The 16652-nt window shown below is 44.0% G+C and overlaps 1 protein-coding gene across 1 annotated transcript; it reads left to right on the forward strand.

The window, feature by feature from the left end:
- Positions 1-7369: 7369 nt before the first annotated feature.
- PRR19 (proline rich 19) lies at positions 7370-14486 on the forward strand. The gene is made up of 3 exons (XM_060275259.2): positions 7370-8336; positions 10469-10638; positions 12740-14486. The coding sequence occupies exons 1-3, from the start codon at positions 7370-7372 to the stop codon at positions 13934-13936; spliced, it is 2334 nt and encodes a 777-aa protein (XP_060131242.2). The 3' UTR covers positions 13937-14486.
- The last annotated feature ends 2166 nt before the right edge of the window (positions 14487-16652 follow it).

A 16652-nucleotide genomic window follows, 5' to 3' on the forward strand; every position in this document is an offset into this window, starting at 1 on the left:
GAGGTATTTTTCCCCACATTCCCTGGGCTCCTGCCCCAGCTGGCATTTTATGCCCTCTTTCCTGGGCTTCTGTCCCAGTGGGCATCTCAGCTCCAGATGCCATTTCTCTCCCCCTCCCTCAGTTCCCAAACTTCAGCCCAGTTTATTAATCTCTCCCTCCTCAGTCTCCATCCAGCCAGCCAATTTCTCTCTTCCCTTTTCTCCCTCAGCCCAAACTGGGCATTTCCTCATTTAATCTTGGGGAGGGGGGGTGAGCCCTAGACTTTGGGCTTCCCTGCTCTACACGCAGCGAGGGAACTGTTTAAACTTCGCCCCTCTCTTAAATCCTCCCCGCCACAGCCGAGGCTTTTCGCTCAGCCCCTCAGAGCCATCTCCTTCCTTCAGCGAGAGGGAAAAGGCGCCAAAAATCGCGCAAGCCAATGAGCGACAGGAGCTGGTGGGCTGCAGCCAATCATCGGGCAGCGCGGGAAATTTCTCTTTTTTTTTTACAGCTGTTTCACCGCCAGGTTGCTGCGTTCGTTGGTGGTGGTTGTTTTTTTAACCTCAGGCGGGGGGGGGGGGAGTGTAGAAAAGCGGAGAATCTTCTTTCCTGAGGCAAATGTCTCCTAGTGTTGCAAGGAAGGGAATCCACGATTTAATGGGAAATGAATACCAGTCGCAGTAGTACTAGGGGGGAGGTGATCTCCAGAAAGAGCTGATAGAGGGAAGCTGGAAACCAGAGTTTGAAGTGAACCTGTCACAAAGGAGGGCATGCCTCTGAGCACATGCAAAGTACATTTCCCCCTTGCCACTGAGTAGCCACCACAGGCAGCACCCCACACATCTGGGACTGAGGAAAAGCCAGCATAATAATAATAATAATAATAATAATAATAATAATAATAATAATAATAAAGGCTTGAACCCCATCCATTGGATTGTGTTGCCCCAGCCCCTTTGGGCATCTCCAATAAAATATAAAAACACATAGAAACACCAGACATTACAAAAACGTCCCCATAACAGGGCTTATTTTTCCAGATGTCTGCAGGAAGTCCCATCTAATGGGAGGACTTCAATGATGTGATTGATTTTAAGCTTTTGGAGCTGTTTCCGCTGCTTTTTCCATTGCGTTGCCATACATCCAGTGCCGTTTTTACACGCGGACACCAGGACATGTCAAGTATTTTCCTGACGTATGATGAGGCTAGCTTGAAGCTATGACCCACGTGCTTTGCTTTTTTGTTTTCAGAACAGGCACAAGGAGCTGTATTGACTGAAGCACTCTTCGATAGGAGGCCAATAAAAACACATGGCTCTTCTGTCTTTAATAGTTAGGTAGAAGAAAAAGCTTCAGCAGGTGTAAGGTTGCTCAAGCCTGCGGCATCATGAAGTGACCATCTGGGCCAGCTGAAATTTCTCTCTGTCACACAACTCTTAAAAGCACATGGCACTATCACATATTTCCAGAAGCGTGAGATTGAACCATAGCTGTCAACCTTCCCCTTTTCTCAGAAGGAATTCTATTCAGAATAAGGGAATTTCCCTTAAAAGGGGGGGGGGAGTTGACAGCTATGGGAAACCTTTATTTAGCATTATCTCAAATGGCCACTGGGTGCCACTGCAGCTCCACCGACCAAACAGAGGAAACAGTTGGGGAAGGTTTCCCCTTCATCTGTGGCCCATCCAAAGATGGGTAGGAAAAAGCCCCCTTCCAAGGTGCTTTTTAAAGTCACCGCTTTGTAGTGAAAAACAACTAATGTCTTCAGTTCCAGCACTGATATAGCATTCATCCAGCAATTTGCAATGACTAGTACATCCCACTTAAGGAAACTACTTAAGGGAACTGGTTTGCCCCCTCTACCATTTACTAACAAGAACAAGTTTTAATTTGTGACATGACTACCATAGCTGCCAAGTTATCCCTTTTTTAAAGGGAAATTCCATTATGCTGAATAGGCTTCCTCGCGAGAAAAGGGAAAACTTGGCAGCTATGATGACTACCTCCGGTTAAAATAATTAGATTCCTCCCCCCCTTAAGAATAGGAATATTTATGGGTAGTTGCATTTTTAAATCGGTAGTGGTTGATATTGCTCAAAAACAGTAGTGATCTGAAGCCAAGCCACCTGCCTCACAAGATTTCCTATTTTTCAGGGTGCAATTTTCAAGGTCACTGTCACCCTTATGCTTAAGGAATAAAATTCTTAAAATCTCCCTTTAGAAACTGTGACAGTGAGCATGGCAAAGGGCCAATAAAGATATTCTTAAGCAAGGGGGTTAATTGCACATGATCACAGATAAACTTTTCCACTCAGTGCAGTGAGCATAATGGGGACTGATTTCAACACAAGGAAGATACTACTATTAGCTGGGAAAAGAAGGGGGTGCTCATGAAAATATGATTTCCTTATGACTTTGTATGCTCTAGGGTGGGATGGCAAAGCTGAAGGCTACATCTGGCCCACAAAGCTGCTTAGAGCGGTCAACAAAGCTTTGCAAAATCTGAACTTTTTCTAAGGCTAGACCCCAAATGAATTCATTGAAATAATCACAGTACTTTTGGAAATAAGCCATTAAATGTTTAAAGGACATTGCTAATGTAATACTGCAGGATCGTCTGTAAGAAGGAACTGATGAGGGCACTGTGATTTCAGAAATTGTTTTGGAGCATTATCAGGCAAAGACTGAGCTATCGCCATAAAAAGAGAAAGAACAGAAGCTAAACAGGCCCACTGAAAGATTAATGGATCTGAAAATTAATCTCAGCATTATAACCTTTTGTGGTCTCTTGAATAAAATATTTATTAAATACCCTGGATGGAGGCTCTGAATTTTTATTACTATAGTGATAATAAATTACATTCATCATTGTATGTAAACAAGGCTTCCATTGTTCAAATATTGATATCTAAAGATTAAACCCCCTAGACAGTGATGTTCAATTTTATTAGTATAGTTGGCCAACTCATCTTAGCAACAGCCAACCATGAAACCTTTTTTTTAAAAGTTGAAATCATTCTGGAAATAAATTACTAAGGAATATACATATCCTGTATGAGGAATTATCAAAACCCTAAATACTAAAAACTTTTAAAATACTATGATATACACTGGGCTAGATTTTAAAAAAATAAAATTAAACAGGGATTGTTGCAAAATCAGATAAGGGATTGGCTCAAACCTTGCTTCCAGTGTCCTGCATTCCAATATGAGATGCATCATAAACCAAGGAGGTTTTTTTTTAAAAAAAATAGTTTATTATAAATATTTCCATCTTGCCAATCCAAACATAATTGTGCTGTAACAGTAAGGGTAACAGCAACACAAGAGCCCATATTTTCACAGTCTGATAACCTAAGTAATTTCCCTTCTCTGCCTCTCTTTCAGTTCACTACGGGGAAAGAATGATAAGTGCTCTGGAATGACTTTTTCCAGATGATTGCATTTGAATTAGGGACCTAGGGTGCTTTCACAAACAGCTCCAAAAGCACCTTTTAGCCTCTCTCACCTGCTATCTATGTGCATGTGTACAAGATTGTAATGCACACTGCAAGTAAAAAAGCAACATGGACAAAAAAAATATGGTTCACAGGACACAGGGAAAGTGTTTAAGAAATCTCATCCTTTCCCACACCTTTGATCAAATTCCCAACCTTTTCCTAGTGGGGAAACATTTTCAACCCGAAGGCAACCATCCTTTATAGGGAAAATTCCAAGGGCTACATGGCACTGGTTGGTCAGGCCAAAAGCCAAAGTGGAAAAGCAATGAATGTAAATTTTACATTTTTACAGCAGGCTTATTTCTACACACACACACTCACACACCCCTCTCTCTGTCTTCCATCCAGACAAGCAAGGAGCATCACCAAAGTGCAAAAACGAATTCTAGCCGGGCAAAAATACTCAGGGATGTAAAGCAGAGCTGGTGAGGGTTGTGACCTGGACAGAGAGGATATTGCAAGGCAGGATGTGTGTGGCCTGGGGACAGTCCCAAGGGCCAGATAGATGCCTGGGAGTGAGAGACTGCATTTCACCCCAGGTTCCCTGTTACCTGAGCTAGAATGTAAGCATACATAGAGAGTCTAGTACATGCAAAGTTATTAACTGTATTAATAAAATATTTGCAGCATGGGTGTAGCCAGGGGGGGGCAGCTGCCCCCTAGATCAAGTAAAACAATAGAAATAGCTAACTGACCAATCACATTGGTTATGCCGCCTAACAAAAATCCTGCCCCCCTCCCCACAAAAATCCTGGCTACGCTAATGATTTGCAGTGCTTGCCAGTTATTCAGTACCTTGCCATTCAGTGGGCAGAAAACTAAATGGTGCAAACAGGTTTACTGCTTAGTGAGCAGTTGGGCAGACTACTGCCTGCACACTTTTCTCCACATGTAATCTCTTGACCATGAGTTGAAGGTTTCAGCATGGGTCTCCCGACCCCCCCCCCCCCTTTTTAAAGAAAAGCTTAGGGAAAGGGGGCAGACTGCTACAAGCCTCAGCTATAATCATAGCTGCCAAGTTATCCCTTTTTAAAAGGGATTTTCCCTTATGCTGAATAGGCTTCCTCGCGAGAAAAGGGAAAACTTGGCAGCTATGGCTATAATTACAATGCAAAGAGGGTATGTCAGAAGATGCACAATTAGGAGGGGGGGAAGCTGTACCTATAGAAATTCCCATTGTTTATGAAGCAGAGAGGCCTGTCCTGTTTTGCTTGTCAATATTAATTCACGAGGCAGAGTGATAATGAGGCTTGGTGCATTGTGAATCAAGTTTGATAAATGGTTTGTTTTTTCACTTGGCAGAAAAGAAGCCGCCCCTAACAAAAATCCTAGCTACGCCCATGGGGGCTCTGATTTAAGTCGGCAATTATTATTATTATTATTATTATTATTATTATTATTATTATTATTATTATTACATTTATTTGTATCCTGCCTTTTTCCCGATGGGGAAAATGATGTAAAAAATGAGATATGCTAAATGCATGGGCGTGGTGGTGGGGGCATCGATAAGAATAAAAGTGTAAAGCTAAACATATACCGTACAAATAATTACAATAAATAACAGCATCTGGATAATCTGATTTATTTGCTTTTGAGGAGGAGGTGGATAGCAATGGGGTGAGCCATTTGGGTGACTGAAAATGAGCACCTAATAATTGCAGAACAGCCCTTTGCCAAGCCGCTCCAGCCCCTCAAAAGCGCATCTTCACCTGTCTCACCCAGGTGGTACAGGAGCTTAGCGACCGATAGCTTTCTGCAGCCAATCAGCACAGAACTGCGCCGCGTTGCGACCAATCCACGCCAAGCGGGGCGGGGCGCGGCTAAGCCCAAGGGCGGGAGTGGAACGTGGGCTTCCGTAGCTGCTCGGGAAGCGCGGGAAAAGAGTCTGAGAGTCGCCTGGGAGCTTCTCGTGCTTCGGGCAGCCGCATCGGAACAACCGCCTCTGCACGAGGGGAGGCAGGCCGCCAGCAGGCCCGGGGGTGGTGGGTGCTTGCCCCGCCCATCCAGCTTCCGCGAGGGAGGCGTGAGTGAGCCAGTTAGGCGGTTGGAGGAAAGAGGTTGTTGGGGGCAAGATGGAGGGTTGGAAAAATTAGGGTTTAAAGTGTGGAGAGGGGGAGATGCCATAAGAGGAGAGGTCTCTCTTCGCTTTTATCCGTTTCCCTTGTTGAGATGCAGCAGAGTCCCTGATCAGTTCCACTGGTGAGTAAAAAGGGCAGTGTATTTTCTCAGAGGCACTCCTGTTGTTGTATTCGTCATTTTTTTTAAAAAGGATGGGCCTTGGGTGGTTGCAGTTCTACCCAACTGTGTGTTCATTGATATGAGCAGCCCCAACCTTTGCCCATTCATTGCAGTGGGTCTGCTCTGAAGTAGGACTAACATTGGACTCGGCCCACATACTCTACAGCTGCATTCCAGCAAGCCCATTTTCATTTCTCAACCCTACGGTTGGTAGGTGTTAGGTTTTGGTTTTCTGTTTTTTTAAAAAATCTACTGGCTATTGATGTAAATGTGTACGGTACATATTTAAAATTGCATATTGCCTGGTGCTGAAGTTGAGATGGACAAAAAAAAAGTTTGCCAAGAAAAAAAGAAAACAACGCCTACCCAAGGGCACAGCAGAATGACCGACACACCATAATTTGTTGAAAGACCTCTCTGCCTGGAATTATCTTAGCTGGTTCAGTAAAAACAATACTCTTACTCTGAATTTATTTTTGACACTGGGAGGGCTAGTTAGTAACATGTGGTGTTTGATTAAAACTGCAAAGGATTTTGTAGCATCTTAAAGGCTAGCAGCTTTATTGTGTTATAGGTTTCTGTTGATTAGAGTCTACTTCATCAAATATGTGATTTATGCATACCACCACTTCTGTGGGTATATAGGAACATAGGAATCTACCTGGTACTGAGTTAGACCCACCCATTGGTCCATTTATCTCTCTAAACTGGCCTTGGCTTTCCAGCATTTCAGATGAGAACATTCCCTGCTCTATCTGGAGATGTCTGGAACTTTCTGCATGCAAAGCAGTTGCTCTACCCCCTAAACCAGGGGTTCCCAACAAAATTTTCTCGAGGACCCCTCATCGAGCCGCTATTGTGACAAGGACCCCCATTAATTCCTAATCCTAAAATTAAAAAGTGAGAGCCAAATTAAGAGTCTTTTTATATTTTATATTTATACGTTTTTTACAGTTCTTCCTCTTCATCTGTAGGCCTTTGTCGTTTTAACAAACCACTTTTTAACCAACGGCCCATTTTAAATTACGCGAACTGTAGCTTCCGCGAAAAACAACGCTTTGTTTACAAACACTACTGTTTTGCAAAGAGGCAGCGCGCGCCAGGGAGGAGGGAGGGGAATGGAGAAGACAGGGTACCTGCGCAGTAGCGCACAAATGAAGCCGATGCGCGCAAAGCATCTTGGGGAGGTGAGCGTTAGTAGAATGCGCGTGCTGCCTCTTTGCAAAACAGTAGTGTATGTAAAGGGCCACCTAACGGCATACAGCAGAACTACTGCCTCTATCTAATTCTAGTTTTGCGCTAGACTCTGCTCATGCAGAGTGGCCAAAACAAAAAATCTGTTACCATACGAAATATATTTAATATATTTTTTATTCTAATAGCATCTTGCGGACCCCTGGGGGTCCCCGGACCACCTGTTGGGAACCACTGCCCTAAACTATGGCCCTACCCTGTACATGTGTGTATAATAACATACAAACTCATGCCAGCCCACAGACAAAAAACAAGGGACGTAGGACTGTTGGGACAGCGGCTTTAGCCGCAGTTTCATATCTGTTACTTTCCCAGGTGAGAATAAGAATCTAAACATAGCATCTTGGGTGCTGTTTTCAATTGTATCTGCTTATTCTCAGGAGCTCCTTTCAGTATGAATTCTTGTGGCAAGGGAGAAGAAAGAAAGCAGACTTTAGCCAGCTCTGGCTTACCCTGTTCTTCCCATCACCTGAGAGCATCCCCAACAGAGCATCATAGTATCGAGGAGAAATCTGCCAGGGTCAAACGCCGCCGAACAAGACGAGAGCGCAACTATGTCAAGTTTGGCAGAAAGGTTACCGATAGGATCCCAGAACAAAGGCCCAACTGCAGGACGCTACAGAAGACGCTGCCCCCTTTCTGGAGCTCCCAGTTTAACACCTGTGCTAAGTCAACTCCCATCAGACCCATCAAAGGCAGCTGTGTTGCCAAACCTCTGATTATAACGCAGAACAGACTCTGTCAGCCCTTTGGCATGTTTAACAGGGAAGTGAAATCAGTTAACATAGAGAGATTGTTGAGCCCCAGAGCTGAGCAAGAGGTCTTGGAAATCACTCCTATACAAAGAGACAGTGGCATGGAGATGCTGCTGGAAGAAGAGATCCAGCCCTGTGACGCTGATCAGAAATCTGTTCCCAGTGATCAGTTGAGTTGCAGTGGAAAGGACCCACGTGGAGTGAATAAGGATTCTACTTCGCTCACACAGCAGCCTGTGGCCATTCCAGGTGCATCCCAGCCTTTAGCTGCACCTGCGGTTGTGGAGTTCAATCAAGAGGATTTGGAAACTGAACCTTTTCAGGGCAATGCCTTGATGGATTTGAATGAAAAGGAAAACGTCCCTCCCATCCCCACAGCAGAAACTGAGTCAGGCAAAGGCAAATCTCCAGTAAGGGAATTAGCCCAGGACCTGCAAAAACTCTTGGACCTCAAGGCAGTATTCCCTGGGCGTAACTTAATCAGGGAAACACGTCAGGCTGTTATCAATATCCTGCTGGAACAGAAGAAAACACTCCCAGATTTATCTGCCTTGGCACTGCTCAAGAAGTCTGCAGGTGGTTGTAACACTGACACGGCCCATGCAGGTAAGGGGCTTGTTGAGGCTACAGCATAAGTATGAACTGTGTCAAGCTAAGTATGAGCTTGGCTCAAGCTAAGCAGCTCTTTGGCATGCAGCATCTGCCATAAATATTGAAAACTAGCAGTTTGTTGAAATATTGCAATAGTGAAAACAGGAAGTGTAGAAGCCCTGCTTTTGCTTTTGGCCACCATTCTTTAAAGACCACACAAGCAAGTGATGAATGGACTTTAAAAATAAATCCTGCACTTTCTGAGATGTTTTCCTTCATGGGCTTCTCATCGTCTTTCATATTCGGGGCTGGGCTGGGGAGCTTTTTCCTATTAAGGGCTTATTTCACATGGAAAAGGTTAGATGGAGGGGACAACTGATGGTGAGTGGAGTCGGATCCTATGATGGTAGAAATCTGAACCCAAATTGAGCACATTGTAGGATTGCATAGCACACTTTCCTTCTCTTTGCCCAATCTCTCCCATTTGTTTGGGCTTTTTCCTGTTCACCTCTCCACCTCCATTAGCACAGGGTTTAGCTGACACTAACAGAGGCCTCAACCGATAGTTGCAGAAGGCTGCACTAAATTAGCCTACAGCCAGCTTTAAAACTTTTCATGGTGGCCCAGACCTCCTTCACTGCTGAAGGCAACCTGAACCCTCCTTTACTGTTTAGGGAGCTAACCACAGCACTATTCCAGATTTAGGTAGGTAGCCATGTTGGTCTGACGCAGTCAAAATATATATAAAAATTGTCCAGTAGCACCTTAGAGACCAACTCAGTTTGTTCTTGGTGTATAAGCTTTCGTGTGCATGCACACTTCTTAAGTTACACTGAAACAGAAGTCACCAAACTCTTATATATAGTGGGAGGGTGGGTTTTTTTCAGGAGGGTGGGGTTTTTTTCAGGAGGGTAGGGTTTGGCCTGTCACGCCAAAGGATCTGACATCAGGAATCACAAGACAGAGAAGCCAGTAGGAGAACACTTAAATCTCCCTGGACATTCAATACAGGATCTCAAAGCAGCTGTCTTATTACAAAAGAATTTCAGAAACAGACTTGAAAGAGAAGCTGCTGAATTGCAACTTATCATTAAACTGAAAACTATGGAGAGGCCTGGTCTTAATAGAGATATTGGATTCCTGTCTCGTTACATATGCTAATCATCATACTATCCCTTGGTTTTTCCTGTAAGACTAATTACAGTCATCAACAGGCTTACCATACCCATTTAGTCAATCACCCATCTCCTACTACCCTCCTGGAAAAAGCCCCACCCCACCCTCCCACTATATATAAGGGTCTGGTGACTTCTGTTTCAGTGTAACTGAAGAAGTGTGCATGCACACGAAAACTTATACCAAGAACAAACTTAGTTGGTCTCCAAGGTGCTACTGGACCAATTTTTATATATATTTTGCGGCATTATTGGCAGTGCTACGCAGGGCAATGGTGTTGCTCTGTAAATCTGGGTCTCGCTTTACTTGAAAAGGTTCATTGGATCTCTTTGCATTATCAAAACACATTACGCAATGTACTAGAGTAGTAGCTGCATAATGAAAAAAAGATCATTTTGAGAAAGTGAGGTTTCCCTTTCTCAGCTATGGCAACAGAAACTTACAACTTGTCAGCCCCCCCCTCCCCACCCCATGTTAACCTGTGGAGGGAGCTGGTTCGCTTGAACCTCATTTCTGGTATTTTGTGGGGGATTAGGCTACACTCATTGAAAATCCTTGGAACGTACTTGATTTACTTATTACGTTGTATTTTGTCAAGAAATCAATTTTTAAAACTCTGGGGTGAATCCTAGCATTGCTCCATCCTTTATCCCTTTTTGCTTTTACTTCCTGATACAGTATATCCTTGTCTGTGACCATCGTTTCACCCTCAGCCACTCCAAAGTTTATTCATCCCCTGGATTTCTACCTCTTCTCCCTCACTGTCAAAATATAGACAGTAAGCTTCTCGCTGCAGGGACTTGTCTTATTTTACTTTCCACCTCTCCCTACCCTGCTGCATTACTTTGCACAGCATAATGGACTTGTATGTCCTCCTCCAGAAGGACACATTAACTGTGCCCTTACTCACATTTGTAAGCTTTTGATTCCACATGGGATTTTGTGTGTTCAGTTGTTCTGTCCTCCTTCAGATTTCAAGAGCCCACCTGACAGGGACCAGAAGGAGTTGCTATTGGAACAGATGTCTAGCAATGGCAGCAGATACTCTGACCAGGAGATTTCTCTGAAAAAGCGGAGAGGACAAGCACAATTCTTCCCGAGTAGCTTTTCTCCCTGTCCTGTACATACAGTTATAAGAATGGTGAGCATCAGAATGCATTAGGATAGTTCGAAAGGTCAGGTTGGTTTGAAAAGAATGTGTTTAAACACTGGGAAGGTGGTATTATTATTACTATTGTTATCATCATTATTACTATTAAATTTATTGTCACTTTTCCTCTGCCATGGCAATTCAAGGTGACTTCTGGAAAGCCACAAAACAAAACCCACATACTGTAAATACATTAAAAGCAAGTGGGGAAAAATACATTAAAACATTCCACATTATAGATGTATTTGAGCTGTAAAAAATATTTTTATTTATTTTCTTACATATACTGTACAGGGTGAGTCTTTTAAAAGAAGCCCCGTGGAACATGTGTACTCTGTATCTACGGGGCCTCTTTTAAAGGACTTACCCTGTATATCCTGCCTTCCTTCTGTGGAAGGAAGGAAACAAAAGTGGTGTACATGTAGTAATCATAGAATTATAGAGTAGGAAAGTACCTCAAGGGTCATCTAGTCCAATCCCTTGCAATGTAGGAATCTAGAGTAGATCATAAATGACAGATGACCATCCAACCTCTGTTTACTAACCTTCAAGGGAGGAGAGTCCACTGCCCTTGGTGGACCTGTCAAACAGCTCTTACTGTCAGAAAGATCTTCCTGATGTTTAATCGGAATCTCCTTTCTTGGAACTTGAGGCCATCTACCCTCCAGAGCAGGAGAGAACAAGCTTGCTCCATTCTCCATGTGACAGCCCTTTAGATATTTGAGGATAGCTATCATATCTCCTTATTTACCAGGCTAAACATAAAAGAAATGAGATTCATCTGGCACAATTTGTTTTTGAGAAACCCATACTAGGTCTTAGCAATCACGGCATCCTTTTCTAAGTGCTCACAGACCGACTGTTCAGTTTTTTTTGTTCTTGGACCATTCCTGGTATCGATATCAAGTCACTCAAACCTTCTTGTCCCCAGGAGGATGGTGGCCTTTTGTGCCTTCAAACCACATTCTATGAGTTCCAGGTTTAAGTGTCCATTTAAGAATGGCTTCAAGACCACACCCCGGTTTTTATGCCCATGTGAATATGCAGTGTGTGAAGCAGCCCTAAGGTGCCGCAAGCAAACAGCTGGAAACATCACATTCCCTTAAGCACTTTGGGCTGATTGCCCTAGGATTGCCTTTACAAATAAATCCATTGACAAGTAGACAAACCCAAGGAGGATGCTCAGTTGCCCTCTCACCAAATCCTTTGCCAAAGAACATTGCAGGTCAGACTTCCATGCTGTTATTGTTCTAGGATGGGAGGTTAATGGTACCTAGACTAACTTCAAAACCTGCCAAATAATACCTAAGCCTATTTCATCCAGTTGTTCCCAAGCATTTACAGAAGGTTATATCGCGTCAGTGGAAGCGGGTCGCGCTGTGGGTTAAACCACAGAGCCTAGGGCTTGCCGATCAGAAGGTCGGCGGTTCGAATTCCAGTTACGGGCTGAGCTCCCATTGCTCGGTCCCAGCTCCTGCCAACCTAGCAGTTTGAAAGCACATCAAAGTGCAATTAGATAAATAGGTACTGCTACAGCGGGAAGGTAAACGGCATTTACGTGCACTGCTCTGGTTCTCCAGAAGCGGCTTTGTCATGATGGCCACATGGCCTGGAAGCTGTATGCCGGCTCCCTCGGCCAATAACGTGAGATGAGCGCCGCAACCCCAGAGTCGGTCACAACTGGACCTAATGGTCAGGGGTCCCTTTAGCTATATTGTGTCAGTAGTTTTTATTTGGGGGGCCCACAGTGGGTCATACTCATCTTCTGATCCAGAGATCCTACACTGTTTCACCCCTTTTATCCAGCTACCAACCTCAAAGTCCAAGAGCCGCAAAGCTCTACTGGGTTCCAACCCACCATCAGGAAGATGTCAATCTAGCCTTGATCTGTTGTTGTTTTTTACTTATCCCAGAAGCCTTTAGAATTGGCTTAGTGTGGAATGAATCAAAATTAGCCTTAGAAGTTGAAATGGAACATTTGTAGGAGCATGTCAGAAGTATATACATTCCACTGAGAAGCAGAGATAATCTGTCCCTATCTAATCATGCTCTTTCCTTTATCTTGCCTACTTGTTGTTGTTTCCCTGTGCAGGCAGAAGAGAAGACCACCCAAAGAGAAGACTTCAGATCCTTTGGTGAGCCACAGGCACTTAGCCAGCACAGCTTTCACTTGACAGCAGTTCAGCCACACTCCCATCTTTCATCTGCACCTTCCCAGCATGTGAATCTAGCCAGGAGCTGCTTCGCTTCAGAGGAACAACATCTTTTGGATGATGGTTTATTCAGAACTGCTCCTTTATTCAGAACTGCTCGGCGTTGGGAGCAAGGACTAGGGGAAGCCTTCTGTGAGGCCAGAAGCAGGCAAGAGAGATCTGAAGTAGCCAGTAGACTACACACAAAGAAGCGTGCTTCCAAAAGGCATTGCCTGCCTTTTGCTACCTATGATTCCTTGGGTTCAGTCAATCTGAGCATGGATGGCAAAGGCTCCGGCCATTACTTCTTGACTGATCCTCAGCAACATTCCTGTGTCTCTGAATTAAGCCCAGATCAATGGAATTTACTAGAGATGGAGCCCGCTCCATTCCACAGCCTGCATCCTTCGCAGGAGCCGTGCAGTTACCAGCCTCTGGAGTTGGGGCTCAGGCCAACGGAGAGAGCTGCCTCTGAGTCTCAGACGTCATTTGATGTCTTAAGAAGTATCTGGAGCCCTAAAGCGCCCAGTAAGGGAGCCAAACTCCCCGTGTCCCAAGCTCTGGGATACCCTTGTCTGGCTCACCAGCCAACCACTTCCAGAGAGCTGAACTCAGAACAAGGGCAGCCAAATGAGTTTCTTCAGCTGTACAGCATCGTCCCTCAGCAGCAGTGCTCTTCCTACAGGCAAAACCCTCAGCAAGACAGATATATGCTCAGCAAACACCCACCACATGGGACTGGGTTGTTCTCTGTACTGGCACAACCCAGAGCCTTCTGCCAGAAAGTCTCTGTAGAGCAAGGGAGAACCTCAAATAGTTACCACTTCTGCGGACTGGCAGAGGTCTCCGAAAGAATGCAAAGAAACAGAGACAAAGGGTGCTCCAGATCCGGGAGCCAAACTCGTGATCTGAAGCGGCTGCTTCAGATGGAAGAAGCCCAGCAGCAGCTGCAGTTTTTCCAGCAGCTGCCTATGTCGTATTTCCCCCCCTCTGAGGCTCTGGAGAACAGGAACTCCCCTGACTGCGCCTTGCAAGGCCATCTGTTGGGACAGTCCACCCCGGAGCCCTGGGCTTTCCCCCGAATGAAGTTGTACTGAAAGGGTGTGGGAAGCCAAATTTCTGAATGTGAGAGGCTTGGGAAATGAGTCGATGCTTGATTGGTATGAAAAGGAAAGCCAAGGTGATGGCCTGGAAGGGCCATTTGCTACTTTTTACCTAAAATCACAACACACCTCCCCAAGAATCCAGAGAACTGTAGTTCACCCCTCACAGAGCTACAATTTCCAACACTTATAACAAACTACAGTTCTCGGCGTTCTGTGTGGTGTGTGCGCAACCACACACTCGGATAGTTCTGTGATTTCTTTTTATTTAAAACACATTTGTTTTAGGCCACTTATCAGGCACAAAACTTTTTTCTTACTATTCCAGGTATGACAGCCCATCCTTTACAAACATGAAGCATAGGTTTGTCGTCTCAATATACCGTACCCAACATGACACATGGGATAAAGTCACCTGTTTCCATTAGATTGCCATATTTCAAGAAAGTAAAACTGTTCCTTCGCTTTTTCTTTTTTTAAGCGAGAGAAGGAAATTAATTGAGGTCTCGAATGTTTTGCTAGTGTAGGAATAAAAATAAATCTGAATCATAAAAGTTGAATGTGAAGTTCTTTACTTACCCCTCTGTGCTAACTTTACATTTTGCTTCGGATTATGCTTGTGATGCTATTCGCATAGTTCCTTCTCTATATGAGCTGCACCCTCTTGGGATCGTGAACTGTTTTTTGGCATATGTTGTTTTGCTTTTGTTTGGTTACACTGATAACATTGCTGAAAACATTATTGGGAGGGAGAAGGGCCTATCAGAAAATTTATACTATAAAGAAACGAAAGACATTGCAATAGTTGGTACCTGCTTAGTTACTAACCTCCACATGAAGAATCCTGGAGGCAAATGGCCATTCAGGAAGGTACCGACTTATTTCACTAACCCTTTAGGGTTCTATATGCCAGCAAACATATAGTTACGGTAGAGGTGATCTGGTCAACACTGTGTATGTAGACTTCTAAAAGGCTTTTGATGAAGTACTTCACCAAACACTTATCCTAAGTAAGCTTAGCAATCAAATAATGGGATAAAAGGAGAGGTCTCTTACAGAAACAAGAAGGAGAAAGTAGGAATGGACAGTTCTTCCAATGGAGGGATGTAGAAAGTGGAGTCCGATCCCCGCCAAGGATTGGTATTGCAACCTGCACTTTTTAACTTGTTCATAAATGGTCTAGAGCTAGAGGTCAACTGTGAGATAGACAAGTTTGATGATGATTCCAAATTGTTCAGGGTGGTTAAAACAGAAAAGAGACCGTGAAGAGCTCCCAATGGACCTCTCCAAACTCAGTGAGTGAGCAGAAAAATGGCAAATGGAAATTCAGCGCAAGCAAGCGTAAAGTGATGCACATTAGAGCAAAATACCCTAATTTCGTATGTGCACAAATGAGGTCTGAACTGGCAGTGACTGCGCAGGAGTGAGACCTTGGGGTTTTAGTGGATAGCTCAGTGAAGATGTCAACCCCAGTGTGCAGCAGCTGGGGAAAAGGCAAATTCCATGTTAGGGATCGCTAGGAAAGGCATCAAAATGAAAACTGTCAATATAGCGCCGTTCTGAAAACCAATGTTGTGAAGCTGAATTTGGGGGGAAATGGGACAGGCAAAAGGAAGTACTTCACAAAGTTCATAGTGAAAACTATGAAATGTGTCCCCCTCAGGTTGGCGGATATACTATATACTATGCTCTGCCTCCATGGTTGAAAACAATATGCGACTGCGTACCCATTGCTGGAAATCTCAGGTGGGAAGTGTCCTCAGGTCCTGCTTGCCTGCATCAGGTTGATCCTTGTGAGAACAAGATGCTGGAATAAATGGGGCCTTTGGTCTGACCCAGCAGAACTCGTCTCATGTTTTAACTGATACGGGGTGCATATTCCCAATATTTCCAAAAAACCAATGACCCGAAATGAATTGGTGCAGATACACCTAGATAATAGTGATTATTGTCAAGCCTCTGTCAATATTAGCAAAAGGAATGTGACATTTTTGTCCCTGATTACTTTGCTTTCATGGATGATTGGATGCTGTTCTTCCAAATGCCACACTCGGAGTCTCTGTGCTATCATATTAGCAGACTCTGCCTGTAGGTGGTTGCTGTTCCTTTAGCTTGGCTTTCTTTGCATAGTAAGCAAACATTTTCTAATTCATCTTTGGTATAAAAAAACCTCCCCCAAAAAACCCAATTCCTCTAAACCAGTATGCAACTTGGAACAGATTATTTCCTAAATAATGCTGAAAGCACAGACTTTCACAGCAATAACTTTGGAGGGGAGGAGAAATTGCTAAGAGGACAATTGATGCAAAATACTAGCCCAAACAAAGGAAATTGCAGGAGTTAGTCTTTACTCATTTCCATGCCAAGAAAATTGAGTACTTAGTCTCATGGCTTTCGGAATGTTAGTTGTTTTAGTACAGCGTGTTTTTCAGATGCAAAAGATCACCACCACTGCATTAATCCAGTGAAACTAATGCTACTCAATTCTTAGGTTCCAGGTTCAAATCTCACTTCAGTCACAAGTTCACTAGCTGGCATAAGTTACAGTTCACCTCATTCTCAGCATCCCCATGCCCATCTGTAAGATGGATCTAAGATTAGTACGGTAGCCCTCCTTCCAGGATGTCAAAAGGATTACCAAAACATTCATCAGTGATGGCTTGGAAGGGGGAGAGATACAGAACATATATCATCGGTGATTGGATAAGTT

Source organism: Zootoca vivipara, chromosome 6 (assembly GCF_965207765.1).
Source record: "Zootoca vivipara chromosome 6, rZooViv2.hap1.1, whole genome shotgun sequence".
Lineage (NCBI taxonomy): Eukaryota > Metazoa > Chordata > Lepidosauria > Squamata > Lacertidae > Zootoca > Zootoca vivipara.